The sequence below is a fragment of the Rhagoletis pomonella genome, unplaced genomic scaffold (assembly GCF_013731165.1).
Source record: "Rhagoletis pomonella isolate Grant_MI unplaced genomic scaffold, Rhpom_1.0 Rhpom_scaffold_01252, whole genome shotgun sequence".
In the NCBI taxonomy this organism is placed as follows: Eukaryota; Metazoa; Arthropoda; class Insecta; order Diptera; family Tephritidae; genus Rhagoletis; species Rhagoletis pomonella.
The window spans coordinates 8,013-34,481 of NW_023459806.1; the positions used below are offsets into that span (position 1 = coordinate 8,013).

The following is a 26,469-nucleotide window of genomic DNA, read 5'->3' on the forward strand; positions in this document are numbered from 1 at the left end:
CAACATTTTCGTATGCTTTGTGGGAACATATTGGCGCCAGTTACCTTCAGCGTAAATTTCTTTGTTGTCCTGCATTTTATCGCAATGTTCGGGTGTCCGTTTCATTGTTACACAAATTTTCGGGTTAGCTGCGGGTGTCCGAGTGTGGTGTTCGCTTGTGCTCAATTTATAGCGAGGGTGATCGAACAGACTCGTTCGTAACCAAAGCAGCTGTCGGGTATGCATCTCGATCGAACACATAGTAGCCGAGTGTGGCGTTCGCTTGTGCTTGATTTTTAGTGAGTGTGATCAAAAAGGCTCGATCATACTCAAAGCTGTTCTCTGGTACATACCTTTCTTCAGCTACACACTGAAAACCTGAATACCGAAGAGCTAACTTGGTGTGGAGTTCTACTAAAAAAATGGTTCATCAGATTGGGGCGAAATTATTGTTTGTATGTACCTATATCTAAACAATTTCATGAACGGTGGGCAAAAATCTATGCCCCTCAATGGGCTTGCGATTTTGATCCAAACGTTAATTTCGAATTGTTGAAGTGTTAAGTCTAACCTATGACTTAACTCAAAATAAAAACATACAAATGCATTTTTGTGGTATCAAATATGTACGAAATTTTATTTGTTTTATTTGATGAATATATAATCTGTATATACAAAACAATTGTATCCTATTTTTAAGTATGTTTGCATAGCTATAGATATAAAATAATACGGAGAATAGTTCACATTTCCTAATGGATTTAATTTTAATTTTTGACTTCTTATTTCAATTGTAAACGGTGTAACGTATTGCGTTTAATAATTTAATGTACTTGATTTTGATGTAATGGCATACTTGCTTCATTATAATTTGAACTTTTTAAGTCCTCGTCAATCTTGGATTCTTTGTTAAATACTTATCGTAAACATTAAAAAGTATTTCTAATGAATGCAATTAAATCAAACGTTGGCAACAAATCAAACTTAATTAAAAATAATCGCACTTAGTGTAAATATTTTTCAAATACTTATGCCCATTTATCAAAAACGACGTCATTGAACTGTGCTCACATTGCCAATTAAATACAAAAACAAACTTTACTAAGAAATATAATTGAAGAGCAACATTCGACGTTTTCCTATGTAATTGGCGCAACTGCATACGCATATTGAATATTTTTTTGATCTACTGTAGAATAGTGTACTGTGTGTATTTATGTTCTTCTTAGGAATACACCCATATAGTACATAAAAAATATGTTTTAGTTTTTATTTCAATTATATTATTAAAAAATGGGAATATTATTTTATGTTTCACATGTTATTTTGTAAGTGGGTATACGCAAGCGTGTATTATAAATTGGAATTATTTTTTGAAAGCAGGGGCGTGGCTTCTTAATGCTATACGGTCTAAGGTTATAGCAAGCTAACGTTTCAACTTGCTCTGGTCATATTACACCACATACAAAAGATCTGCATTACTCAGTAATATCGATCGGAATGGAAGTAGTAAACGTAGGAGTTTCAAGCTCCTCATGCTTTTTCATTTTTAGCATCTGAAAAAAAAAAGTGTCAAAAAAAAATTCTGTTTACGTAAATAAAATATGGCAGCACTCACCTGCTGCAATTTATAGTGATTGATGATGTCCTGATCTGCAGGGCACGATTGTGTGAAGGCATCCAATTGGTACATGTGATACATGTAACGCCATAATGCGGTGAAATGTGTCTGTAAAGCAAACAATTAAGCTATCCTTCTTTAAATTGAATATATACAGTGGTGGCCACATAATTACTTCTATTATTTCTTTACAAGCGTTACAGCCAATTGCACGAAAGCAATTTAAGTGAAAAATGTTAGAACATACATATGTATATGTTTTCTTTATTTATTTTTCATTTATTTTTTTTTTTTTACAAAAATATAGCCTGAAAAATTTGGAAGCTTTAAAGCAGACATAATTCAAAAAATGAATGATGGCCGACGAATCGAGCGAACGGTTGTACCTTGTAACATTTGTGTCATGGTTTACATCCAACGAAAACCAATTAACTCAAAGTTTAAAAGTTGATAAAAAATCACTTTCTTAAAACTATTTAACATCGGAAGGCCTGCCGAGTTTTTCTACTTTATTTAAATGAACAACAAAAAATAACCAAATTTCACAACATGGTCATCAAAATATTTCTATTTAGAATTTCTAGAAAAATTTCGGGTATGCTATAAAACTGCACCCACTCGAGTTTTAAGCGTTAATTTTTGATTTTTTTTTTGTTGACGTTGCTAATTTTCTCTCATAAAAAAAAATTACTTTGTATGGAAGAAAATGCATAACACATAATAAAAGAAGAAAAGGTTTGTAATTTTGAGTCGCATTGTCCTCGTTGCAGTATAAAGTATACTTTTCTAAAAAATTTATTACTAATAAATAAAGAAAAAATAATTATGTGCCTACCGCCGCATTTTCATTTTTTTCTTTCAATTTTGTTATTTACCGGTATTTCAAAGTCCACAAAATATTTGCCTGCCACGCGGATATGCTGCAGTCGCGGCATAAGTTCACAATCAAAACAGCACATAGTGTCGCCGGTTAGGAAACGGGTATTTCGATTAGCCAAGTGGTCATTGATTTTTCTTAAGTGGCTCAACAAGGCATTGTTCTTGGCTTCATCCTTCTTTACCAACATTAATTTGAGCTTCACGTACAAATTCTCGATCAGTGTTGCCACTTCTTTATCCTGCAAGCAAATAGAAACATGAACATTAAAAAGGGTCTAGTCTTACTTTGAAGAAAAAAAAACATTTGTTTTACCTGTACAAATAAATTGTAACCGCCAGGAATATTCTTCATGATATGCCTTTCAATTTTGTCATTTTCAAGGATTGCTAATCCATTATCGATTAGAATAGGCGGGTGTGTCGCCTCGAAGTTGGTGCGAAAGTCTGGAGGTGGCTTTTGCATGTCAACCGTTGTAACCTTAATTTTGTAAATAAACACGTCGTTATGTATGTATACATACATACATATGTATATTATTCCATGATACAAAATGTATGATGAACTAATAAAGTTTATAATTTTCTCACCTTCAAACTGATAGTTTTCAGTTCTGCCAACAGATACAAATCCATAAAGTACTCCTGGCAAAAGAGGCAAGCACCCTTTCGCCTACCGTCGATTGTAGATGCCTGGAATATAGATCAATCGCATTGCAAATATAAATTAGTTCGTTTTTACGAGCAAAAAAATTCCATTCCAACCACAAGCCCCAGACTTATTGAGAAAAAGTTTCTTTATGATATTTGTTTTGTGAATCTAAAATCGCTTTAAATGATTTGTTAGGATGAGCAGACACGTAAACACATATGTATTTCAATCCATTTTAATGAGCTGCATTCATGTATTATATGTAGTATATACATATTTATGCAAACACAATATTTCTAGCGTAATCCTGCAACCTTTTTTTTGGTCAAGAAAGTTTCTTCAATATTTTATGATCTTTTCCTAACGATGCATAGTGATGAATTTTGTGAATCTTCGTCGAACAGTGATCATTACATAAACCCTTAAAACAATAGACACGCAAGGTGGCACTGCAGATAAAACTTGGATTTTAATAATTTTTAAAACTTATAAGTGCATATTTATTTCTTCTTATTTCTATTTGGCATTAAAACCGTTTGTCGCTTTGGGCCGATACAAAAAACTTCACCTATTGTCTCTTTCCTTTGCGGATATGCGCCAGTTGTTCATCCCAAGTGCAGATAGGTCCTTTTTTGTATCACACAAAATATTTTACCTATAAATCAAAGGAGGCATATTCGCAACAACCCACTAAAATTTCATTGATTTCGGGCGAACCATTTAGGGATGCACTAAAAAAATGCATATGTATAAAATTGCACACATTTGCTGATAGTAATAATAAGGACAGGAAGTTAAGTGGCTGTTAAACTTGGCAAGTGTAAGTCCTTTTCAAAAGTCTGTCAAACTTCAGAATTTCCAAAAGAAATTGCAGCATCAGTCACACCTTGCGTGTAAAGTGGCTTTCGAAAGCAGTTTTTATTTCCGAAAATCAAACTTTCCGATACTAGTTTTTTTTTGTCGTTTACAACAAAATTAATGACCTGAAAATGTACTAAAAATGCTAAAATGTGCTTGTGCAGTCACAAAATGTCTAATGCATTAATACTTGAATACTTCATATCAGTAGATTAAAGTAAATAATTTTAATAATCAAAACGTCTCACACGGCAACACTCGATTGGTTTGACAGCACTTTTAGCAAAAATGAAAATTGCTAGTGCGGTAGGAGCAAGTTGAAATTATTTCTCGAAAGCAATTTGCGTTCTTTCAGTTGCAGTTGCACTTTGCAATTGTTATTTCGTAAAGTGTTCTCTGCAAATCTGCAAAAAGGACTTTTTGGGCGGTTACCCGAGAAAGTGCACTTTCGTTTTCGCATTTTGACAGCAAAATGAGTAGAAAAAGCGCTTGCATTGCCACGTTTAACCGTACCTTATATTACCTTATAGTACCTTATTCATACTCATTTTGATATATTGTTCAGGACAAAGTTTTGCATCGATTGGTCAAACGTTTTATTGATTACACTAATATATATGCACAATAAGAGAATAGACACACATATGTGGACAGGCGAAAGTTTTTTGTGACGCTTAGAAAATGCTGATTTTTTATTTAAGTTTAAACAATATTCGTCCCTGTTAGAATTATTTATATTTTTTCACAAATTTTATTAAACAAATGATAACATTAGTCGACAACTGGTCCGACCTGTTTCATTTAACCGTCATTTGTTATGTAAAATTTTCCGCTAAATCCGAGCAAGAAATTAAAAAATAGCCGAACAATTTTTGAGAAATAACCACATTTCCGTTTTTTTTTTTTGAGATTTAAAAAAGTACCTTCACTTCGATATTTCTTTTCTTCGAACCGGTTTAGGAGCTATTGATTGATTTATCGACAATTTTGCATAACTTCTTTCGGTAAAAACATCAATTTGAAGAAATGTGTTTACTTCCTGTTTTTTTTTGTAGGGGGCGAAAGTGTGATCCTTTTCTCATGCAATAAGACCCTGCTTATCTAAAGTGAATAATAAATGTAGAAGTTATGAGCACTTAAGAAAAAGTACATACAAAAGGACTCTATACAAATTGACTATTAATGAATTTGTCTATATGTATCTCAAAAACTGTTCTACTTTCTTATATTTATGCTGGTTTCGGGAGAATACCCGGCAGAATATTTTACATTAGAATTCATATAAAAAAATTGCAGTCGGACAATTTTTTTATTTCTGTAAACTTGTGTTATCAAAAATGTATTCAAGCTTTAGTGTTTTATAATGTTTTATTAAACAATCAATGGCATTTCAAACAGTGAGATCCAAAACAAGAAAACTAAACTTGTGTTATTCTAAAAGTTGATTCATTAATGATTGCTCAAAACTTTCTTCTTCAACATCTATAACTGTCACCAAATTTGCAGAACAAGTAGCTGATTTGTCCGGTAAGTTCATTTCCTTCTCCAGAGTTTCCTCTTTTATCCCTAAATCCTCGAACGCGTCGCAAGCATTATGAACCCCAATTTCCTCGAGACCATTCGAGAGCTCCTCTACAGCGCACTCGGCACTTCGTTCGTTAACAGCAGCAGATGTCGCATTTTTTCGCCGTTTTATGAATCGCCATAATGTTGTAAGTGGCAGGGAGAAAAAATTCTGCAGCAAAACGTACTGACATACCGTTTACGACGTGGCCACGATATGCCTGCTTTAAACGTTCCTGAGCTCCATGATCAACCACATCTTTATTGCCATTTCTTATCCATACAGGCGGCAATAGCCCATTGTTCTTAAGTCTTGTCTTATGCAAATGAACGGTCGACTTGGGCACATGCAAAGCGCGCGCTATTTCCGATATTTGTATACCGGCCTTCAGTTTACTCTGAATAAGCTCTTCTAATTCCTTGTTAGGTTTTCGTCTTTTGCGCTTGGGATGTTTAGCCACGCGTGAGGACACTGTTGAACGTACCACATTAAATCGCTTTGCTGCCTCGCCAAGGCTGATGCCATCTTCCAGTACGGCATTGGCTGCAAGTCGAACCGCTTCGGAGTTATGCTGTCGCTTCTTTCTATTAGCTAAATCGCCACAACAACCAGCATCTGTGCTAGGCTCAACTATGTTATTATCACTGTCGTCATTGTACGATCGCAGGTCGTTTTCGATTTCATCGAAAATTCCTTCGCACGCCTCGGCTACCATCGCAGCGAAATCCAAATTGCTAACAGGACTACTGCCGCGTGCATTCTTATCTTTCACTGTTATTTCTTCTGTTATACGATTTGGAGAAAATGGAACTCTATTCAACTGACTCAGGGAAAGTCGATCATCTAGCTTTTCATTGTTGAAATTATCACTTTGCTGGATGGCTTCTGTGTGTAATATGTTCTCCTCTTGCTTCGGCTTTACATATTCAAAGTGAAAATGTTGATTGTCGTAATGAGTGAGCATTAGAACACGATCACTCTCTACTGATTCATTGTGATGCATTGCCAAAACATCTTTGCGAGAAGAGAGTGGTGGTTTATCGTTGTTTACAGCCTTGTACTCCTTTAGCTGTTGGTGGCTCTGCTGTTTGGGTTGTACTTTCGATTGGACGATATTTTCTTTTTCATCTACATCGCTTGAATTTTTGTCGGTTGCTACTATGTTGATTCTGCTCTCGTTTGTATTCCCCACAAATTCATTATCAAGCATATATTCTTCCTAGAAAGGGGCAGAGGATAGTGAAAGCATACTATTAGGGGATCACATCTTGTCAATATGATATCTTTGTTTATACGAGTATAATTTCTACACTGAGTCATCCCCATCATGGGACTCACTCGATCGCAAGCTTTACAGCTAGAGCGACATTAGTTGAAAAGCGCCCCCGCAACATTTTTATTGTACATGTATGTATATACTATAGTAAGTTGATATATTTATATGCTCATCCAAGCAATCAAACACTCACTTATTTTCATATATTTTAAGGTACTTTTCATACATACAAGTACATACATGATTATTTTTTATGTGCAATATGCTTTTGCTTTGGTTATAAATTTAATTTTTAATTTTTATGCCACTTTAGCAAATTCCAATCCTTAAAATTAAATATTTATTATTTGGTTAATTATACTGCGCTTAATTATGGTTATTACTTTGAACGGCTATTTAGTAGCATTTGCGAGTTGGTTGATAAAAACAAAAAAAAAACAAAAACACGAAAAACATAGGCTATGCAATTAATATGTTAATATGTTAACGAACATGCAGTGGTAGGCAAACAGGTGAATCGCAGAGGGGAGGGCCAGCGGCAAAGAGTAGCAAGCGATTGCACTGTGTTTTCTATAAAAATCATCCGCCGTTCAGCATGGCATTAGTTACGTCTATTCCGGTACGAGTCATTATAGGAAGTCATTCGCGTGGGCGAGAAACTTAGCAATTCTTCTCAATCAGAATCAGTTACAGGATTTAGCTAGAAATTTTTCTTCTGGTAAATTCATGACAAGTTTCGATCGATCCGCGGAATTGCATTTCTCGTTTGCATAACAAAAAGGGATGAAACCAAATGCTGTACGAATATCTGCATTTAATTGTTTTGGTCCTCTTAAATTCTGCGTGTTTCTCCCGTTTGAGAATTCCAAAGGTTTTCGTTGATAAAATACAGTAGCAGATTAAATATATAGCTCCTTTCAAAATTACTAATTGAAGGACTTTTACATTCTTAGATGCATACCCACACCCACTAGAAAATATTTTTGTCCAATATTCATAATTCGGGTATTCACACCTGCCTGGGTATGTGGTTATATGGACATACATGGCTTAATTGATTTCTCTTTTCATTCTGAGCATTTATGTATAGATACATTTCTCTATATCTATCTCGATTCGTTTTGGCTGTTACCAACAACCGTTATGCGAACAAAGTTATAATACCCTTGGGTACAAGTGCGCTCGGGTATAAAAATCGAGATTCACCCATAAATAAACAGAAGAATCAAATGCAAACTTGCAGCAAATAGCAAAACAGCAGGTTGCCTACCTATGTATACACTGCGGAACCCGCTATTTGGCCTTCTATACTTCAACTTCTAAACGGTTATTTGTGTTTGCTATTACATACCTAAATATGTATGTAGTATGTACATACGATATTTGCATTGCTCATCAATTCTTTAATGAGTAGGCGAAGTGCCGGCTGAGTGTTCAAAACATCCAAGTATGATGATGTCATGCAAATGTGCTTCATAAAATGTTCACGCCAAAAATACAATTGAAGAAAATTAAAAGAAACACTACGCTGTGTTAATGTGGCAAATACATGTGTGTACATACAGGTGTACAGTGGCGTTCAAAATAATAGCAGCAAAATTCAAAACAATGCTGTTGGCAACTTATCTTTATTTATTTTAATAATTTTCATTTAAATAAAAGTTTCAAAGCATGCACAAAGTTCACAAAAACTAATTAAGCTTAAAAAATGGTCATCAAAATTAAAATTTTTTTAATTAGATTTCCTAGAAAAATTTCGAGTATGCAGTTTTATAGCCCCTTCAAGTGCAAGTTTCAAGTCGCTAAAAATTACCGTTTATTTTTTAGAATTTTTTCGGTGGAGGGTATTGCGCATTTTCTTCCATATAAAAGTAAGTAAATTTTGTTCATGCGTTATTACTAAAATTGAATGGGCTATTAAACTGCATACTCGAAATTTTTCTAGGAAATCTAATTAAAAAAAATATATAAATTTATAATAAAATAAAATGAACATTTTTTAAGTTTAATTAGTTTTTTGTGAACTTTGTGCAAGCTTTGAAACTTTTATTTATGTGGTATCTGATATAGATCAACTCATATTTTAAATGACAATTATTAACAATAAATAAATAAAGATAAGTTGCCAACAGCACCATTTTGAATATTGCGGCTATTGTTTTGCCCGCTGCTGTACATGCATACATATGTGAAGATACCCAGCTGTATTCAGATTTGGCGCAAAGCTTATTTAAGCCACATCATTATACTCGCGGGTGCTTGCCACTTTAATAAATGGTTACTAAAAATCTGTTTTCTGTTTGGGAATTTCGTAAATTTAAAAATTTTATTTGACAGCTTTCAGACTACATTTTTAAAATACCACAAAAAGTATTTTTTTCGAATTTCTAAGATTAATACATATTAAATTTTTTTATTGACGGTATTTTAATATTAATCTGCAAAAAAACCTAATGAAACTATCAATTTTTCAAAATAGGTATTCTGTAAATGAGCCTACATACATATCTATAAACATATACTGATTTTTAAATACTCTTACATGTCTCAAGACTAATATAAAAATGTTTGGACTAAAGTGGCTCATTAAATACTTGCAAATTACACGTAAATAATTAACTACAAGTGTACCAAACAGAGCCAATGAAATTCACCACTGGCTTATGTGCTAAGTGCATGAGTGTTCTATGCACACACACCCACCCATATTCATATGCATACATACATAAATAAACTTAGAAAGCGATAAAGAAAATACATATTGTAAATAAATATGAAAAATCAACAAAACGGAGCAATAAATACATAACTAGTCTACATACATAGGCCAATGGTTACTTTCGTCGTAAAATACAAAAAAAAATACATAATATTTATGTAAATACATATGTATGTAGATATGTTTTTATGGAAAAGCTCGAAAGTTAAATGAGTTTGTAGAAGCGTCAAAAAGATTAGTTCGATACTGCAATTATGAAAATCTATATTTTTGCTCGAAATTTACAAACATACGTACGTATGTATATATATATGTACATACGTACATATGTATGTGCATTTTTTTCTTTATATGGTTGACTTTCAAAACGTGCATGTACAATGTTCCATAATGCCAAACTACAAAATGTTAACAATGTATACTTTTCCAAAACGCATCCGAAAAGTTATCGAAATGCATCGCTAGTGTAATCAATGCCATCACTAATAAAGTTGATGCTTCGTCCACTTTATGGGCTGTTTTTGCTTACGCGTAAAAGCACATTTAGCGCATTTAGCTCTAAATGCTGCTCTAAATGTACATTTATCCATACAAAATTCGTCACCTAAATGCAAGTAAATGCAACTCCATTTTTGCATTAAGAATCTAAATGCTAAAAGCAACCCCGTGATCTTCCAAAATTTTCACGATTCGAACATGGTTTAGTGAGAAAAAGTGGCAACATTGCATTTTCGAGTATACAGTGGCTAGCTGCGTTTCAGTGATCGCCGATCGAGATTTCATTTATTATTTTACATTATTTGGATAAAGAAAAGTTAAGAAAATTCAATATCGATTTGATGCTGATAGAAATCTGGACCAATTCTGTTTTGTTTCCTAATTAAGTGAGGAAATTTTAATTGACACACCGACAAATGAATGTATACATAAACAAATGGTCGGTCATGGTTAAAAATTTTTGTATTGAAGTTTTGGTTTAAAATTTATTTTTTCCTTTTCAGTAGGGTTTTTGCACATTATCTTCTGCGTGAGAATTGATCGTAATAGATACGGATCTAAATAAGCGACTGGAACACGGCTGTTTGTCAAAAGCATACGATTTCGAACTCGCGTAAATGTACATTTGCTAAATGCGGTAGCATGAACGCTCTTCGAAAACATATGTTCGAAAGTGCTAAATGTTGCATTTTAAATGCAGCAAAAACGCTGCATTAGGTTGCGATTGCTAGTTTTAAAATGGAAACTTCCGAAGTTGTCCATTGTCATACTGAATACTCAAAATATGCTATGTATACTATGGTTGCAATGTCTCGCAACTCTGCATATACAAACAGTATAAATACCGCAACGCAACAGTATCGAAACATTGTATTGATACGTTTTGGAAGTCAGCCAAACTTTGCATCTATGCATATGTAAGAAAAGTTAAGCATTCAGTTCTGCATTATTTTTAGCATTTTTGGTTTTATTTTAATTTTCAGAAAGTAGAATTTTCCAAAACGAAAAGATAGTTGCGCAAATGTCGTAGTGGTGTCGTAGTATTGTGTGTCGTACAATTTAAAAGCTTAAATAAATGTTTGGAGGACTTGAAACCATAGCCAACGATTTTTTATCACTGTGAAGATTCATATGACTTTATGGTACCTTGCGAGCCCCCTTAATTAACGTTTAAAGTTTACGACATACAAAAATACGACATTTACGACACCGTTGTGAATACCCCAAGTCATTAGTGGAATTCGCGCTTATGTGTATTCGTTGTCGTGTGATTTGTTGTTGCTAATGGTACAATAAATAAATTTCCAAACTAGAGGACATTGAGAGCGAAACAGCTGAAATTGGCAAGTTTTTACTGGATAAATTTTTACAAAAAAACAGCTGATCGCTTGTTGCTGGATGCAATTGAAACTAATGAGGAAACTGTTTATGGGCTTTTTATGGTTGAAACTGACAAAATAAACCTATTTAAGTATATTGCTTATATAGGAAGTTGCTGCGAATAAACAACCAATTTATCAGCTGTTCATAAAATTTGCAATTTATTACTGGATTTGCGTTCACGTACGTACTTTTTTGAATATTTTTTTTTTGTTTTAAGAGCGAACTCTCAGAAATTAAATTACTGGAGAGTTGCTGGCAAGTAGTTACTGGATAATTTTTACATGAACTCAACTCCAATTTTTTTTTTTCAGGTACCGATGCCGATGTCGATTAATCGGCTGATGGGCAAAGAATCGGCCGATGCCGATTCCATAAAAAAATTACAAATAAATGTCTTAATTCAAAAAATCAGTTAATTTAACGGAGTTAACAAAACAAAAGAAAATAAATAATTGAATTAATTGGCTTGTTATGCAACAGCACATACACAAGAACATATGTATGTATGTATAAAAATATACAGTATCGGTCATATCTATAGCACGCCATTTCAAAGTGATATTGTGTGCCACTTATGTTTATTTATTTATTTTTAAGAATTTTCAATTAAAATACAGTTCTTTATCTAACAAAACCCATATAAACCCAAGTTTAAAAACTTGTAGAAAACTACAAAAAAGTGCAACAAATTTTCACCTAAATTTCAAACTTTTTTATCGGAAGTGTTTGAATTTTTCTGAATACACAGTTTTATAGCCCAATCAATTTTAGTCTGAAAATGTGCAAGTTTCAAGTGGCTAAAAGTTACCGCAGATTTTTTAGAATTTTTTTCGCCAAGGATCTTGCGGTTTTCTTCCATATACAAATAAATTGAGTTTATTCATTATATGGAAGCCAATGCGACAAAAAAAATTCTAAAAAATTAACGGTAATTCGGAGCCACTTGAAATTTGCACATTATCAGACTAAAATTGCAGGGGCTAAAAAAACTGTGTCCTCAAAAAAATTCTATCACTACCGAGAAAAAAGTTTGAAATTTAGGTGAAAATTTGTTACACTTTTTTGTAGTTTTCTACAAATTGTTGAACTTTTTTTAATATTGACCGGACCAGGAATCGAACCTGGGTCATTCCGGGTGGCAGTCCGCGTGTCTAAATATTCCACACTGAATCTGTCTCGAAGATGTGTGCATCTCAATTTTTAAATGAGAAAGTTTAAGTAAATATATATGTATGTAACAAGTTTCCAATTAAAAACTTCCAGCTGTAAGAATGATTCGTTTAAACTTTTAAATTTAAAAATTAGTACATACATATGAATGTACTCTATAGTTTTATTTATGTATGTACATATCGCTCATTTACTTCATTAGTGTCATAATCGGAGAAATAAAAATATTGAGTTAAGTATGCAAAAATTACCGCTATCTCTTCTTCTATGTTTTGTACAAATTGCAAAGCTGCATTGATTACCAGTATCCCCCTAGAACAAAATATATATGCATTCATTTTTACTATGGGATTATATGTAAATTCTAAACTTTAACTCAGTTATGACACTGTTGAAGAAATGAGCGCTATGTTCTTCAAAAAAAAATTTTAATATCATTTTCCATTTTTCGGGAAAGTTCGTAGAATCGAAGTGCGACTGTATTTTTTTTTATCAGTTAACATTTTAAAATTCTTGAAAAGTTGCCAACATTGCTACAAATATCGACTATGATCAAACCGACTGTCGATTTTTACTAATTGCTCTTATGTATGCTTGTTTCCACTGATAAGATAAATTCCATGCTTTATATTACCAACAAAATAGAGAAATCGTTATTTTAAGCTACTTAGGCCGCTGCTGCCTTGCATAGTTTTCTGTTTAATTAAAAAATGACGAATGCTTGTTATATTCTCCAACTATAGCAATTTATTCAACAAATCCCATTACTATATCTGATATATCAACGCAAGAGTAAGGAAACGTTCCCCCATTCCCTTTCCTTACCTTTAGACAAAAATTACTTACGTACGAAAGTATGTAGTATAATTTTATTTTGACAAGACAAAAACCAAAACATAAAAAGATGAGATCATTTCATCGTACACCAACAAAACCACTTATCACAACTAAAGTTCAAAATTAACATACAGTTCCGCCCAAAATTATTGGCGCAAAGAATTTTTCACAATGCATGCAACATTTTTTTTTTTAATTTTTTATAAAAATACAGTTTATACTATATCAAAAAACCTTGTGCAAAACTCGAAAAACTTCAATAATTCAGCATACAAACTTGTATTTTTCTAATCAGATTTTATAAAAAATTTTGGAAATGAAGTTTTATAGCCCAAAATTTTAGTTGATTTTTGATAATTTTTTTGCTGACTCTTTCTTCCATACAAACTATGTTCTACAATTCATTTTGTATGGAAGACACTGTCAGCAAAGACCCCAAGACAGTCGGGTCTACGTAACCGGAACGAACCAGATTTATATTTGGCCAAGGACTGTCACTCCAGCAACACTCCCCAAAAACTCTTTGGGGAACTTGTATGCTGCTACAACAACAACAACAACAAAATTGCTAAAAATCAACGTGATTTTCTACCAACTTCAGACTTCAACAACATTTTTCTAAAAGATCAGATGAAAAATTCTCTGAACTAATAATTTTGTACGGCACTGTACTTATGTATAAGTACACTAGGATTCTTAAAAAAAAAAATGTAAGTACCAAGATTGAAAAATCAGTCATATTTTTCATTGCTGTGAATTTGTTTCAAAACTTCTGACTTTTCCTTAATATAATTGTAAAACTCTGTACACCTAATTTTTAACATATGAACTTTTGTACATTGAGCGAATTTCTTTCCTTAGTCCATTGCGTTGATAAGAGAAAAACTTATCTACATTAGAGTTATGACTAGGTATGGCCAAGGTGTGATGGACAACTCAGTGAGGCTCTCTTTTAAGGCACTATAACGTAAAAAAATATAAACAAATGACAACTCTTCTTAAAGTGGGAAGGAGTTTATACTTTCTCTTTGGTATTTATATATTCTATAAACTTTTTATATTCTATAACTTTGTCGCGAAAACTTTCACTGGAAGTAAACCGCGCACGAACAACAAACGAGCACTTCTGAGATACTTCGCCGACCTAAACGGGGTTAGATCGCCGAAACAAAAGCCCTTGGTCGGGTAAAACCCGAGTCATTCCGGTACGTAGAACCGGCTGTCGTGGGAATGGAATAGACGAGACGGAGCTTTATCTGCCTCGGGAGACACGCACAACACTTGCACAACTTCGCTCCGGCCACTGCAGCAGATTGAACTCCTACCTGAGCAGGTTGAATGAGGATGTGCCGAATGAGTGTCCGGCATGCGGAGAGACCCCACATGACTCGAAACATCTCTTCGCATGCCCGGAAAACCCGACAACCCTAACGGCCTTGTCCCTGTGGACAAACCCCACAGAAGCTGCACGCTTCCTAGGGTTGCCGTTAGTGGAACTTGACGACAACGACTGAGATACCAACCGTCCTGGGCGGGTTTGTTGTAGCCGCTACAACAACAACAACAACAACAAACGAGCACCACAAACCAAAAAGAGCTAATGAGCATCAGGAAGGCCACTTTGCACTTAAAGCTATGTTGTGGATATATCGATCATCAAATATTGCTTGTGCAAAGTTCAACTATATGGAGATGTAATTATTTCACAAATGGCATTGCTAGTGATTTTTGAACTTTTATTCAAATTTCTGCAACTAAAATCTGGACACTTAAACGATACCCGGGACATTTTAAGGTTGGACCGGGACACCGGGACAAATAGTCTAAAACCGGGGCATGTCCGGGAAAACCGAGACGTCTGGTAGCAATGTTTATAACAGCAAAAAAAAAAAACCAATCCCACGACAGCGAGTTCTACGTACCTTAATGACTCGAGTTTTACTCGACCAAGGGCTGTTGCTTCGGTGATCTAACCCCGTTTAGGTCGGCGAAATCCCGCAAAAGTTGTACGTCCATAGCGGACTTCAGAGCAAGATCGAGGAGATAACAGTCTTCATGGGTCGCCACGGAATATTAATAGCTGTGGTCCAAGAGACGAAGCTACATCGCAATTCAACATTGTTGAATTGCGCCGGATATAACGTGCACCGTCGAGATCTCGATAGCGAGATAATGATGGTGGCCTAGCGTTCATCACGCACCACACCGTGCAGTACCGTCTTATCTCGAGCTGACATCGACCGCAGGGATACCACCCTAGAATGTCAGGGTATTGCTATCCGATCAAGCGATATCGAGCTCGAAATATTTAACGTATATATATACCCCTGTCACCAGCTGCCCAACAGGATATCACCCTGAAATAGATGCGCTCTTCAGAGGTGAAAACCGTATAGTAGTTGGTGACTTCAATGCGCACCACGATCTTTGGCATTCAACCTGTCAAACAATTGGCTCAGCTGATAGATTATTCGACATTCTGCACAATGAACGATGACGCAACCGAACGAAGGACGAAAGATTATGGACAGCTGCTGCAGCTTGCCAGACCTAACAATTGTCAGCGCTGGTCTGATAAACAGCACATCATGGGACCGATGCTGACGTTAGCATCAGACCATTTGCCCATAGTCATCTCGATTGATAAACCAGCCAACTTTGCTTCCGCGGAACACCGAACCTATGTCAACTTTTCTAACGCTGACTGGAAAGGCGGATGTTACTGAAAGCAACTTCACTGCAGTACCCACACCAACCGACGTTCAAGTAGGGTAGTGTAAATTCCGAAGGGTTGTCACATCGACTAGGTGTATGGTTTCAAGTTAGCACTGCATACCATATTTTTTTTTAAAATGAGAGCTACAAACTTTTTCTTTCCACAACAAATTTACAACAAAAGCAGTACAATTTGAGTTGTAAGGTACAGCAGAAAGCAATGCACTAGTGTATGTACATATGTACATACGTATGTAAGTATGTACAAACAGTTGGCCACAAAATAATAGAAGTGCGATATTTTGACTAGTTTTGACCAATTATCTTGTTTATTTTCTAGATTATTTTAAAATAAGTTTAACTGGCTATAAATTCACAATTTAAACTTTGTCAAAAACTATAAAAATTTCACAAATATTTCAAACTTTTTAATCAGAACCTTAAGAAAAACTTGTGGTATGCAGTTTTGTAGCCCATTATAATAATGGTATAATGAAGTGTAAGTTTCCAGCTGCTAAAAAGTCTCGTTGATTTTTGGCATTTTTTCTTTTCTTTTTTGGTGGCAGTGCCTTCCATATAAAAGAATATGTCGAACATACATACTTGGTATGGAAAAAATGCGAAACACCTTCAACCAAAAAAAGTCTCAAAACTCGACGGGATTTTTTTGTCAACTTGGGCTTTATTATACCACAATTTAATACGGTTTTTACATGAGGCGAGTTTACAAGCAACTTTTAGTTGAAAATAAAGATCGCCTGGTGTGAACGGCCTTTCAACTAATCGCCTCTAATGGCTCCAAAACTGCATACCAACATTTTTATAATTTTTATGCAATGTTTGAAATGTGAATTTATATGGTGTTTCTTGTATAGCCAGCTAGACTTTTATATAAAAATTTAATAAACATGAAATAAAAAATAGACAAAGAGTCAAAACTGGTCAAAATATCGCACACCTATTATTTTGTCGACAACTGTACATGCAAACATAAAAAAGCTCACGCTTTATCAGTGTTTTTCATTTCTATGCACACTTGGCTATGCAAGTGTACATGCACATGTATGGATGTGTGTACAATTTTTAAATGTTCAATTTGTTTTGAACAATTCAGCTTTCACTTTTCCTTTCAATACCATTGTATGTACATACATATGTATGTAACAATGATTCTTCCTTCAGAAATGATTCAAGGTCAATAATTCCGATTTGGTCACAAAGGCTAACCCTAGGATATGCGTTATCCACATGTTACCACCATCAATTAAAGCAATCGAAAACTAAATAATTAATAAATTAAAATAATTTTTGCGTAAAATACCGGCAATCTTATCCTAAAAAATTTACCTATTAATAACTCTCAATATTTTTCGGATAGTGTACTATTTTTTCAGAAAAGTAAATTTGACGTTTATGTACATCTCGGTCGACCGGTTCGGACAAGGGATGCAGCAAAAATACCCACACGCAACAGATAAACATAGGAGAGGCGGGATCATGGAGTGAAGTTGCATGGCTTTATCAGGTATTGGTCAGCTAGTTTTCATTAAAAATATTATTATGGTATTATCTGAGCGATAATTTAAGGAAAAGTGCATTACAATTGAATCTAGATAATGACTTTGGATATTTTACACCGTTCATTCTGTACGCAGGGATGCCTCCCGAATCACCCAATTTTAATCCGATCGAGCAGTTATGGGACGAACTTGAAATCCAGATAAGGAAGCATATTACTTAAAACAACCGATTAGGGTGGGCCCTAGCAGTGCCGCTACAACAACCTCAACAAATCAAATTAAAGTCTTTATTCTAGAGGAATGTCGAATATTAGTTTAAATAGTTTTAATAAATAAAATAAGTATGCTGTTTTGCAGAGAAATATATTTGTTGCAATTTGTTCCTATTTTAGATATTTTTATATACATACATACATAAGTATCGTGTAAGGACGGAAACTTTTGTCCATGACTGTATTATTTGAAAAATTTAGCGAGTTATTTCATTGAAAACTTGGCGTCGATGTAGAATAGGCAAAAATAAATGGTGGTTAATAAGCTATGTCCTCCTATGTTGTATTTAGAAATTTCTATGCAGCAATATATTTGGCCATTCCATAAAAAAAACTAGTAAAGAATCGGGCACGGAAGACCTATTGCTTCAAATATCCGAAATTGTGGCTCAAGTTCGGCCTTTCATTTTATAATTTGGCGACTGGGTAGATATCGTTCGTTTAATAATATAGAGATTCAACTCAAAATTTACGTTTTAGGAGATTTCGTCAAACAATTAATAACCTTGATAAGGAGAATGAGTTCATCGTAACAGATTATTAAACTTCCCAAAAATGGCGAAGATATGTGTATTTTCACCTATCTTTTGGTATACCAACTGGATGAATTGATCAAACTTTGGCTGCGTTTTCTCACAAATTTTAAATTTTGAAATAATTCTGTATATTATTAAACATGCGATATGTGCATATGTATTCCTTTACTAAATATATGAACATGCAATTAGTCATATGCTGGGAAAACTGTCGCATTATAAGTGACGTACTACCAAAACTATTTAAATAGTTCAACGAAAAGCAGCACAACAATTTATGTGAGTAAACACACAAGTAAGCAAAAGCTCATTTCAATCACCGGACCAACCAGTCGGCCTACTAGCTATTGTGGCATATGAAATAGTAAAATGTTAAGAAAAACCTGTTTTTAAGCATCACAGATAACACACACAGAGGCCTTCCGATCACGTTAGCACCGCGAGTTGTCCAAACAAATAGCCCCCCCTCCAAAAGTCGAAAGAAAATATTCTTCAGGCAGATTGATCGTGCGTACATACATACAAACATATACCTATCGATATATGCATATCTACATGCATGAAAAGCGTATAATTGGAAGTTATATAAAGTGTTGAATGAAGCCCCTATTGAGCTACATATATACTAAACAGCTCCAGTGTACCGAAAGGGAATATGTATACAATACGAACGATTTACATATGGGGTATTCCATCGTCACGGGTGGGACATTTGTACAGCAAAATAGTTTTTCTTTTTTAATTTAAGTATAAAGTACTAAGCAATTCTACATTTTGATAAAGCTACACCTAGTTCACTAATATACGAGTTATTACCAAATACGAAAAATATTCCAACTTGATTTTATATTGGAAAATTCTGAGCTGTTTCTTCCGTCACGGGTAGGACAAAGAAAAGACACTGCTTTTTGGAGAACATATATTTTAAGTCTGTGAATTTACTTAACATTTCTATCTGGATTAGATGTTTTACTATACAGAAAAGAACCAGCAATCCCAACAAAGCACAAACCATAATAAGAATTATTTGTTTATTATTAAAAAATTCCAAATTCTCCTGTCACGGGTGGGACAACTTTTGTCACGGGTGGGACACGTACGATTTTCTTCATGAAAGGAAGCTTCTAGTGAGATCCATATCAAAGAGATTAGGTATGATAAATGTTAGAGGTCAAATACAAGATCAATTGACCTACTTTTATGACAGTGGAGTCATTGTAAGACGCACGATATACTGCTGACCCCAGGATCTATTTTAGGGGCAATAGTTATACCAAACGAAAGCTAGAAGTCGCCAGATTGATGTATTAAAATGCATGGAAGAAAGGATTATTTGCAAACGCATGAAATTTTATATGCATTTTCCTAATGCACTTCTGCACGGTGCATTTGATTGCAACGAAATTTCGAATGTGCCTTAATGATTTTCAAGTTTGTTTAGAATAGCTATGTATGTCTGACTAATACTAACTACAGGCTAAACATGTATATCGACTACTGTTATCACGTCGATAGAGATGTCTAACCTGCTGTTAGTGTTGACCAGACATTGAGTAACCGGCTTAAGAGTGGCTCGAGTTGAGTTATTTTTTGGAAACTGATTTCATGGACAAATCATGCTCAAATTTAGCTATTCCTTAAAACCATAGAACGTCAGAAAAGATCTTGTGTATCGATGTCTAATCCGAAAAGTTATCTGCATTAGAATACTTGTAAGCAGATACATATGTATATTTCTGTCACTTAAAGGCTATTTATTGGATTGAATTTATAAGTTTCGCGAACTTCTAGATTTTCTTGGTTGGAACTTTTCAGGTAATTGTTAATATTGACTTTTAATTGTTGTTAAGCAACCCTCATCATAGAATTCTCTGGCGTCTCTAAGATAGTAATGCTTATCTTGACTTTTCGAGCTGGCCACGCGAAATTTTTTACTACATCGCTTAGCCCACCAACAGTATTATGGTGTTTAGTCAACCTGTACTTCAGAGTTTTGTGGCATTAAACATAGGTTTGAAACGTTAAACTTATTTTTTTATTGTTAGGCATCATTAGAAAAAAATTATAAATGATTGTCACGGGCGGGACACGATAAAACGTTTCAAAATCTCTTAAGTAGGTACTTATAATATAATAAAAGAAATGAAATAGGGCTGCTTATTATAAACACACTCTAGTTATGAAATTATAGAAAACTCCCTAAAGTAGTAACTAAGCAATACGAAGTTTAAAACTTTTTAGTCACGGGTTGGACATGCTAAACCGTAGTGATTTTATCCTATTATATAATTTAAATGCCTATTTTTCTTCAATGCCATATTGCTTCTTCGGGGCGCAGAAAGATCGAGACATTTATTCCCCCCTTCAAAAAAATAATAACTTTGTGAATACTTGATTTTGCAGAGCCTTCTATATTAAAATATGTTGTCGTTTTCAACTACTTTTCTAATGTTGAAGTTTTGAGTGTATTTACAGTGTAATAAAATAATATAACTAAATTTTTTTTCGAAAAAACGTTAATTTCAGGTATTGAGCATTGATTCATCAAGCATTCCATGTTCAATAAGCTACTCTACAATTGGACACAAAGTTTCACTTACTCATGGAATACCCCATATGTATGTTAATGATCATCTGTGTCAACAAAAGCTGATGGACTAGTACATTCCTAACTAAGATATTTAAATGATGGCATCACAATTTTAAGCACATGAAACACGCAACTTAAAATATGCATACGCACAACTTTGCGCCGGTTTAGTAATGAAGCAATTTTTTCAGGAGACACCTTATGTCGAATAGTTCACAAAATATGCATTATTCCCACCCATTATGCATTGATACTACTCACCTTGATGATCAGTTCAATTTCAGGAACATCTCCATTACTTGTGCCATTGGTCTCTTGAGTATTCTCAACTTCCGACATCTTGGAAACGCGTGACGTATAAAATTCGCACTTGTTAAAACGAAAATACAGGCCACAGAAAATTAAATCCACAAATAATTTGTTTGTGAGCCTAAAATATGATTCTGATCTTGCTATTGTTTAATCCAAACTGAAATTAATTCGCCTTGACTAACTTAGAGAACAAATGGTGGTAAAAATTAACCACCTTTTCAAATGAAAATTACTTATTATTCCAATCAATCTCGCGAAACATACGCCTTTTGCCGCAATCGTCGCACAATACTTTTATCTTTCTACAGAATATTGCCAACACGAACTAAAAGCAACGGAAAATCAGAGTTGCACCAAATGCCACTATTATAATTATCTAATTTAACTCTAACAGGGCGTTTTCACAGTCATTAGTGATCCAATTATGCAAGATCGCCCAAGATGAAACAAAGGGCCCTGTCACACGGTCAGTAATTATCACGATATTTGGATCGCGATCCATAGTGATGGATTGATGGATCGCGCACGAATGCTACGTGTTCAATGTTTATCGCGTCAGTATTTGTATAATTTTATTGCTGAACGCTTATTATGACGCAAATATTTTTATATTGTACGTATAATTTATAGATAATGCATTCCATTATTATTTTAAAATTTCCAATGTTAATTAAAATTTTTTCAATTTGTTTTTAAAGGTTTTAAGCGCCGATAGTGAAGGCATATCGGCGCTTAAAACCTTTCATATATTATATATGAATAAAACATTTTTTGAAAATCGGTTAAGAATCACTGAAATAAACTACCGTCCCACGACAGTCAGGTCTACATAGCGCAACGACCCAGACTTAGGCCCAAAATACAATAACGCAGTGGCAGTGGCAGCGGCAGTTTTTCGGAACCAGCTATTTTTTGGAAAGTGTGATGTTCAATAAAGCGACTCACAATAGGTTCTTTGCCGTACGCAACGCGGTATCCCGCGGGCGCACAAAATAGTTCAGAAATTATTCCCTCACTCAAGTAACTTTCTTTTTCTTCCTACCCGAAACAGCCCTGACTTTTTCCCCGAGTAAAAATGGATAAAGCGTCAAAGTGCATATCAGCTGTTTTGTGTTTACATATTGCCTGCACTTACCTGGTGCTTATCAAATTTTTTAATCCAAAAATTCAATTTCCAAGAGTTTGCATTTAAGCGACAAAAACAAAAAAAACGCGAATAAGCTGTTTCTCAAATTCTGGGAACGAAATGTGGTTTTTCGCATTCCCGTACTTCTGGATTATGTTCCATTTTTGAGAGCAAAGTTTTCGCTTGTCGGACCCGGTCCGGATTGTTAGGACCCGGTCCGGATTGTTAGGGAAATAACCCACTATAATTTCTACGGAAAGTATTGCTGATAGAGCCTTATATATGAAATTAATCATCTGCACCGAATATTTGAAAACGGCAATACTGTGATATTTTTTTAGATAAATTAAGTTTTTAACCTCATTGAACACACTTTAATAAACGTCATATTTATTGTATAAAATAAACAAGATATTTGTTTTGGTTTTTAATTGAATAGACTAGTAAATACGTTTAAAATCATCAAATGTCACTATTTCCTGCGTATATAAATGTTGTGCAAGATCTAAGAAACGATGAAGGACCAGAAAATACTCCAACCACCTCGTCTAGATGGTTGGCCAACAGCAGTTTTCCTTTAGAAAACGATGATATAAAAAATTTGGAAAATGTTGAAATAATTGAATCAAGTACTTCATCTAGCGAAAATGAAGTTGAACTCTCGCAATCATCGCATCAAAAAAAGAAAAAGCATAAAAGGAGTAAGAAGAGAAGAAAACTCGAGCAGGATTGTGAAATCAAATTAATAGCCCCAGTGTTGGAATTTAGTGGCAATGAGGAGTACTACATAGATAAATCTAAGACAAAACAATTCCTTTCTATACGTACTTTGCATAAACCCGCATGTCCTCGGTACAGGCATTCATTTGGCCACATTTTGGGAGCTAGATTTTGGCACCATTCAAATGCCAACAAAAAGTCTAGTAAACGCTATTTTCTAGCAAAGGTAAAAGCTTCCAGTGATCAAAATTATAGTTCAGTTTTACATCTAGACGAAAATGAATATAATGCACGGATGGGTCAATTGAATCGAAAAACATTGGAGGCCTCTTGCGATGTGCAAGTCTGGCTCGACTTATTGTCATTGCAGGATCAAAATCCATACAAATGGTCACGACTTTTGCTAGCTGAGAGAAAATTGGACATTATAAATCGTGCATTAGCTCGCTTTCCATGCAATGAGCAATTATATGAACAATACATTGATATTATTAACGTCACGTATCCTTCCTTTGAAGTGACAAAAATGTTGGATCGCTTGTTGCAAAAAGACCTTTATAGCTACACATTATGGACGGCGCAGATAATGACAACCCAAGGTTCGATGGCAAGATGTATCGTGCCGGACGTACTTCGTATCTATGAGCGTTGCATGTCTAAAATGCATCACGCCAAGCAAATGAGCACACAATCCTTGGCATTAGAGAACCGTGATTCAGACAATGTAATGCTGCGTTTATTCAATAATTGCGCACTTTTCCTTCGGCAAGCGGGATTGTATGAGCAATTCATTGCATTGTTAAAGCTTGCTCTTGAACTAAATGTTTCAACAGATCATTTTAAAGCATTTGCTCCCTTGGAAACTGACCAAAACACACTAATTGAATTCGAAGAACTTGTTTTGCAATCAGGGTTACCTATGAATGAGATATGGCTTCGTGTCGAAAAACTGCGGCAAGGTTTTAATTTTTTGCCTTTCCCAGATAAGATTAAATGCAATGATCCACAACGTATCGTGTTCAACGAAGATATTTGCCACTATATCTATCCGTTAAATTCGCGAGACAATGCATTCTACCTGATACTGCTTATTTTACGGTTACTTAAAGTACCCTTTATTCAGTGTGAAGGAATGGCAGAAAGGTTTAGCGCACATCTGGAACAAATCGGAGAATCCGATGCAATTGAAGATACATTAACAGTTTGTATTCAACGGAATTTCGCAATTTCACAGGAGCTACAAAGAGAATTTCAAAAAGGAATTTACACACTAGCTAAGGAAATGGCTGTAAGTCCTACATTTTTAAGTAGCACCATCGGCCATGACATCTACATTCGTTGCATCAGTAATTTCCTACTCGAATGTGCTGCAACATATTCAAATATTGATAAACGAAAGCGCGATCTCTTTATTGTACTCTGGTGCCGTTTTGAGCGATTACTGTTGATTCTCGAACGATGTGGTTCCAAAATGAATAGTGAATATATAAAAGAGGGGCGAAAGCGCTTTAAAAATCTACTTAAGCAGTCACCTAATCGCAACGTTTTGCTTTTATATACTGAATTTGCCATTTACGAATTTGAATCTTTAGATCAATCTAAAAATATGGACTCAGTAACGCACATATTTGAAAACCTAATTGCCTCACATTCCGCAGACGAGACACAAGCATCGGATTTATGTTACACCTACGTTACATTCGCGGAAATGCTTATAGGGAATGGGAGGCAAAGCAACGCATTGCAAATACTGACATCTTATGCTTTAGGTAGCAAGAGCCAAAATGATGAATCAATTGGATCTGGAAAAAAGCTTGCAGCACTACAAAAGATCACGGAAAAGTTAGAGCAATACATTGCAATCGAAAAAAACGTTGAGGTCATGGTACTGGAGCAGTATTTATTGCCTGATTATACTGTATCGTTGTTGAAGGTGCGCGTGCTAATCCAATGCCTTATTGGACAAAAATTGGATGCAATAAAATATATGAATAAACTACTAAATATATTTCGTGGTATCAATGATAGGCATAGGTTTCTACGTGAACAAATTCTGGAGCTATACGTGGCTGCACTGCAAATAACTTGCCCAAATTGTGTTGTGCCAAACGCATTAGTGCGTGACAAAGTTTTTGCTGCTCTCGCTGAGTTTCCTCGGAACCTATTTCTCCTGCAACATTGTGGCATGTTGAGCTCACAGCCTTGGTTTCGAATAAGAACTGCTTTTCTTCGTGCCAAACCGACGATATTGTCAGTGACATTTTTAATTGTTTTAGCACGTTATCGGTTCCTTAAGATGAACACCGATGAGTTATTTGCAAATGATGGTATATATGTTATTGAATGGGATAAGCGATGTAATGAATTAATCATACGTAATCGTATTCTGCACGTTTTTAAAACTTTGTCAAATGATAACCTGACTCAATCAAAAACGAGAACGACATTGCTAAGGAATGCTCTCTTTTGGCGATTATATATCCGATTTTTATCTGACCAGTGCACTGATTTTGAGACGAGCAAAAGGTGTCTTTTGACTGCTTTAGATGAATGCCCGTGGAGTAAAGCGCTATACCTGGATGGTGCGACATATGTGCCACAAGAGTTGACTCATTTGCAGGACCTAATTATTGAAAAGCAGCTGCGGATATACGCACTGCCCGAAGAGCTTGAGATTCTACGTGGAACTTGAACGATTACTTTAGCAGCCAACGGTCAAACATACTTTTAGTACTGATATTCATAACAGTCACTAAATAATAATAATAAATACATACATACATACATATAGTTTATGTACATACATTTATGCCTGTTATTTTATTTATGCAATTTGCATATTTACTGCATTCCTGACATGCAATACATATACATACATACATATGTACATATAGAGATGTAAAAAATGTTGACAAATAAATACATACATACATATGTATGTATATACATACATAAAGTTTTATATTTTTTAATAGTTAGATATATTTATTAGCATATATAGTAAATATAAAAGTAGGTACATACATATGTACATATAACGACGCGCATATCTTCTAATTTGGAGGATTTTTTTTTATTAATGGTTACTATTGATGTATCAGCAATATGTGTCTAAAGGAAGTAAAAAAGAAAATAAGTGTCCAAAGAATGCAAAATGGAAATTTCCACTGATGATAGCAACTGAAAAATATTTCTTGCGTACTCTATGCATGTGCATAATGAGGAAATTTTCAATACTTCTCATG

General features: G+C 34.6%; 2 protein-coding genes across 2 annotated transcripts; one reads left to right on the plus strand and one right to left on the minus strand.

Moving 5' to 3' along the window:
* Window positions 1-878: 878 nt before the first annotated feature.
* On the minus strand, window positions 879-21,646 carry LOC118752135 (chloride intracellular channel exc-4-like). Its single transcript, XM_036486985.1, has 6 exons — window positions 21,328-21,646; window positions 3,068-3,169; window positions 2,793-2,957; window positions 2,476-2,718; window positions 1,598-1,708; window positions 879-1,535 (listed from the first exon to the last, which is right to left on the minus strand). The coding sequence occupies exons 1-6, from the start codon at window positions 21,403-21,405 to the stop codon at window positions 1,458-1,460; spliced, it is 777 nt and encodes a 258-aa protein (XP_036342878.1). The 5' UTR covers window positions 21,406-21,646; the 3' UTR covers window positions 879-1,457.
* Window positions 21,647-22,912: 1,266 nt separating this feature from the next.
* Window positions 22,913-26,139, plus strand: LOC118752136 (nuclear exosome regulator NRDE2-like). The gene has a single exon (XM_036486986.1). It carries the CDS (start codon window positions 22,971-22,973, stop codon window positions 25,914-25,916), a length of 2,946 nt encoding a protein of 981 aa, XP_036342879.1. The 5' UTR covers window positions 22,913-22,970; the 3' UTR covers window positions 25,917-26,139.
* Window positions 26,140-26,469: the final 330 nt, after the last annotated feature.

What these genes read in the sequence shown, in the direction of transcription:
- LOC118752135 (XM_036486985.1), bottom strand. Translation starts at nt 21,405, where the DNA reads ATGTCGGAAGTTGAGAATACTCAAGAGACCAATGGCACAAGTAATGGA. An exon ending in AAATTGAACTGATCATCAAG is followed by an intron (nt 3,170 to 21,327) that starts GTGAGTAGTATC and finishes TCTATATTCCAG; the next exon opens with GCATCTACAATCGACGGTAG. An exon ending in ATCACTATAAATTGCAGCAG is followed by an intron (nt 1,536 to 1,597) that starts GTGAGTGCTGCC and finishes TTTTTTTTTCAG; the next exon opens with ATGCTAAAAATGAAAAAGCA.
- LOC118752136 (XM_036486986.1), top strand. Translation starts at nt 22,971, where the DNA reads ATGTCACTATTTCCTGCGTATATAAATGTTGTGCAAGATCTAAGAAAC.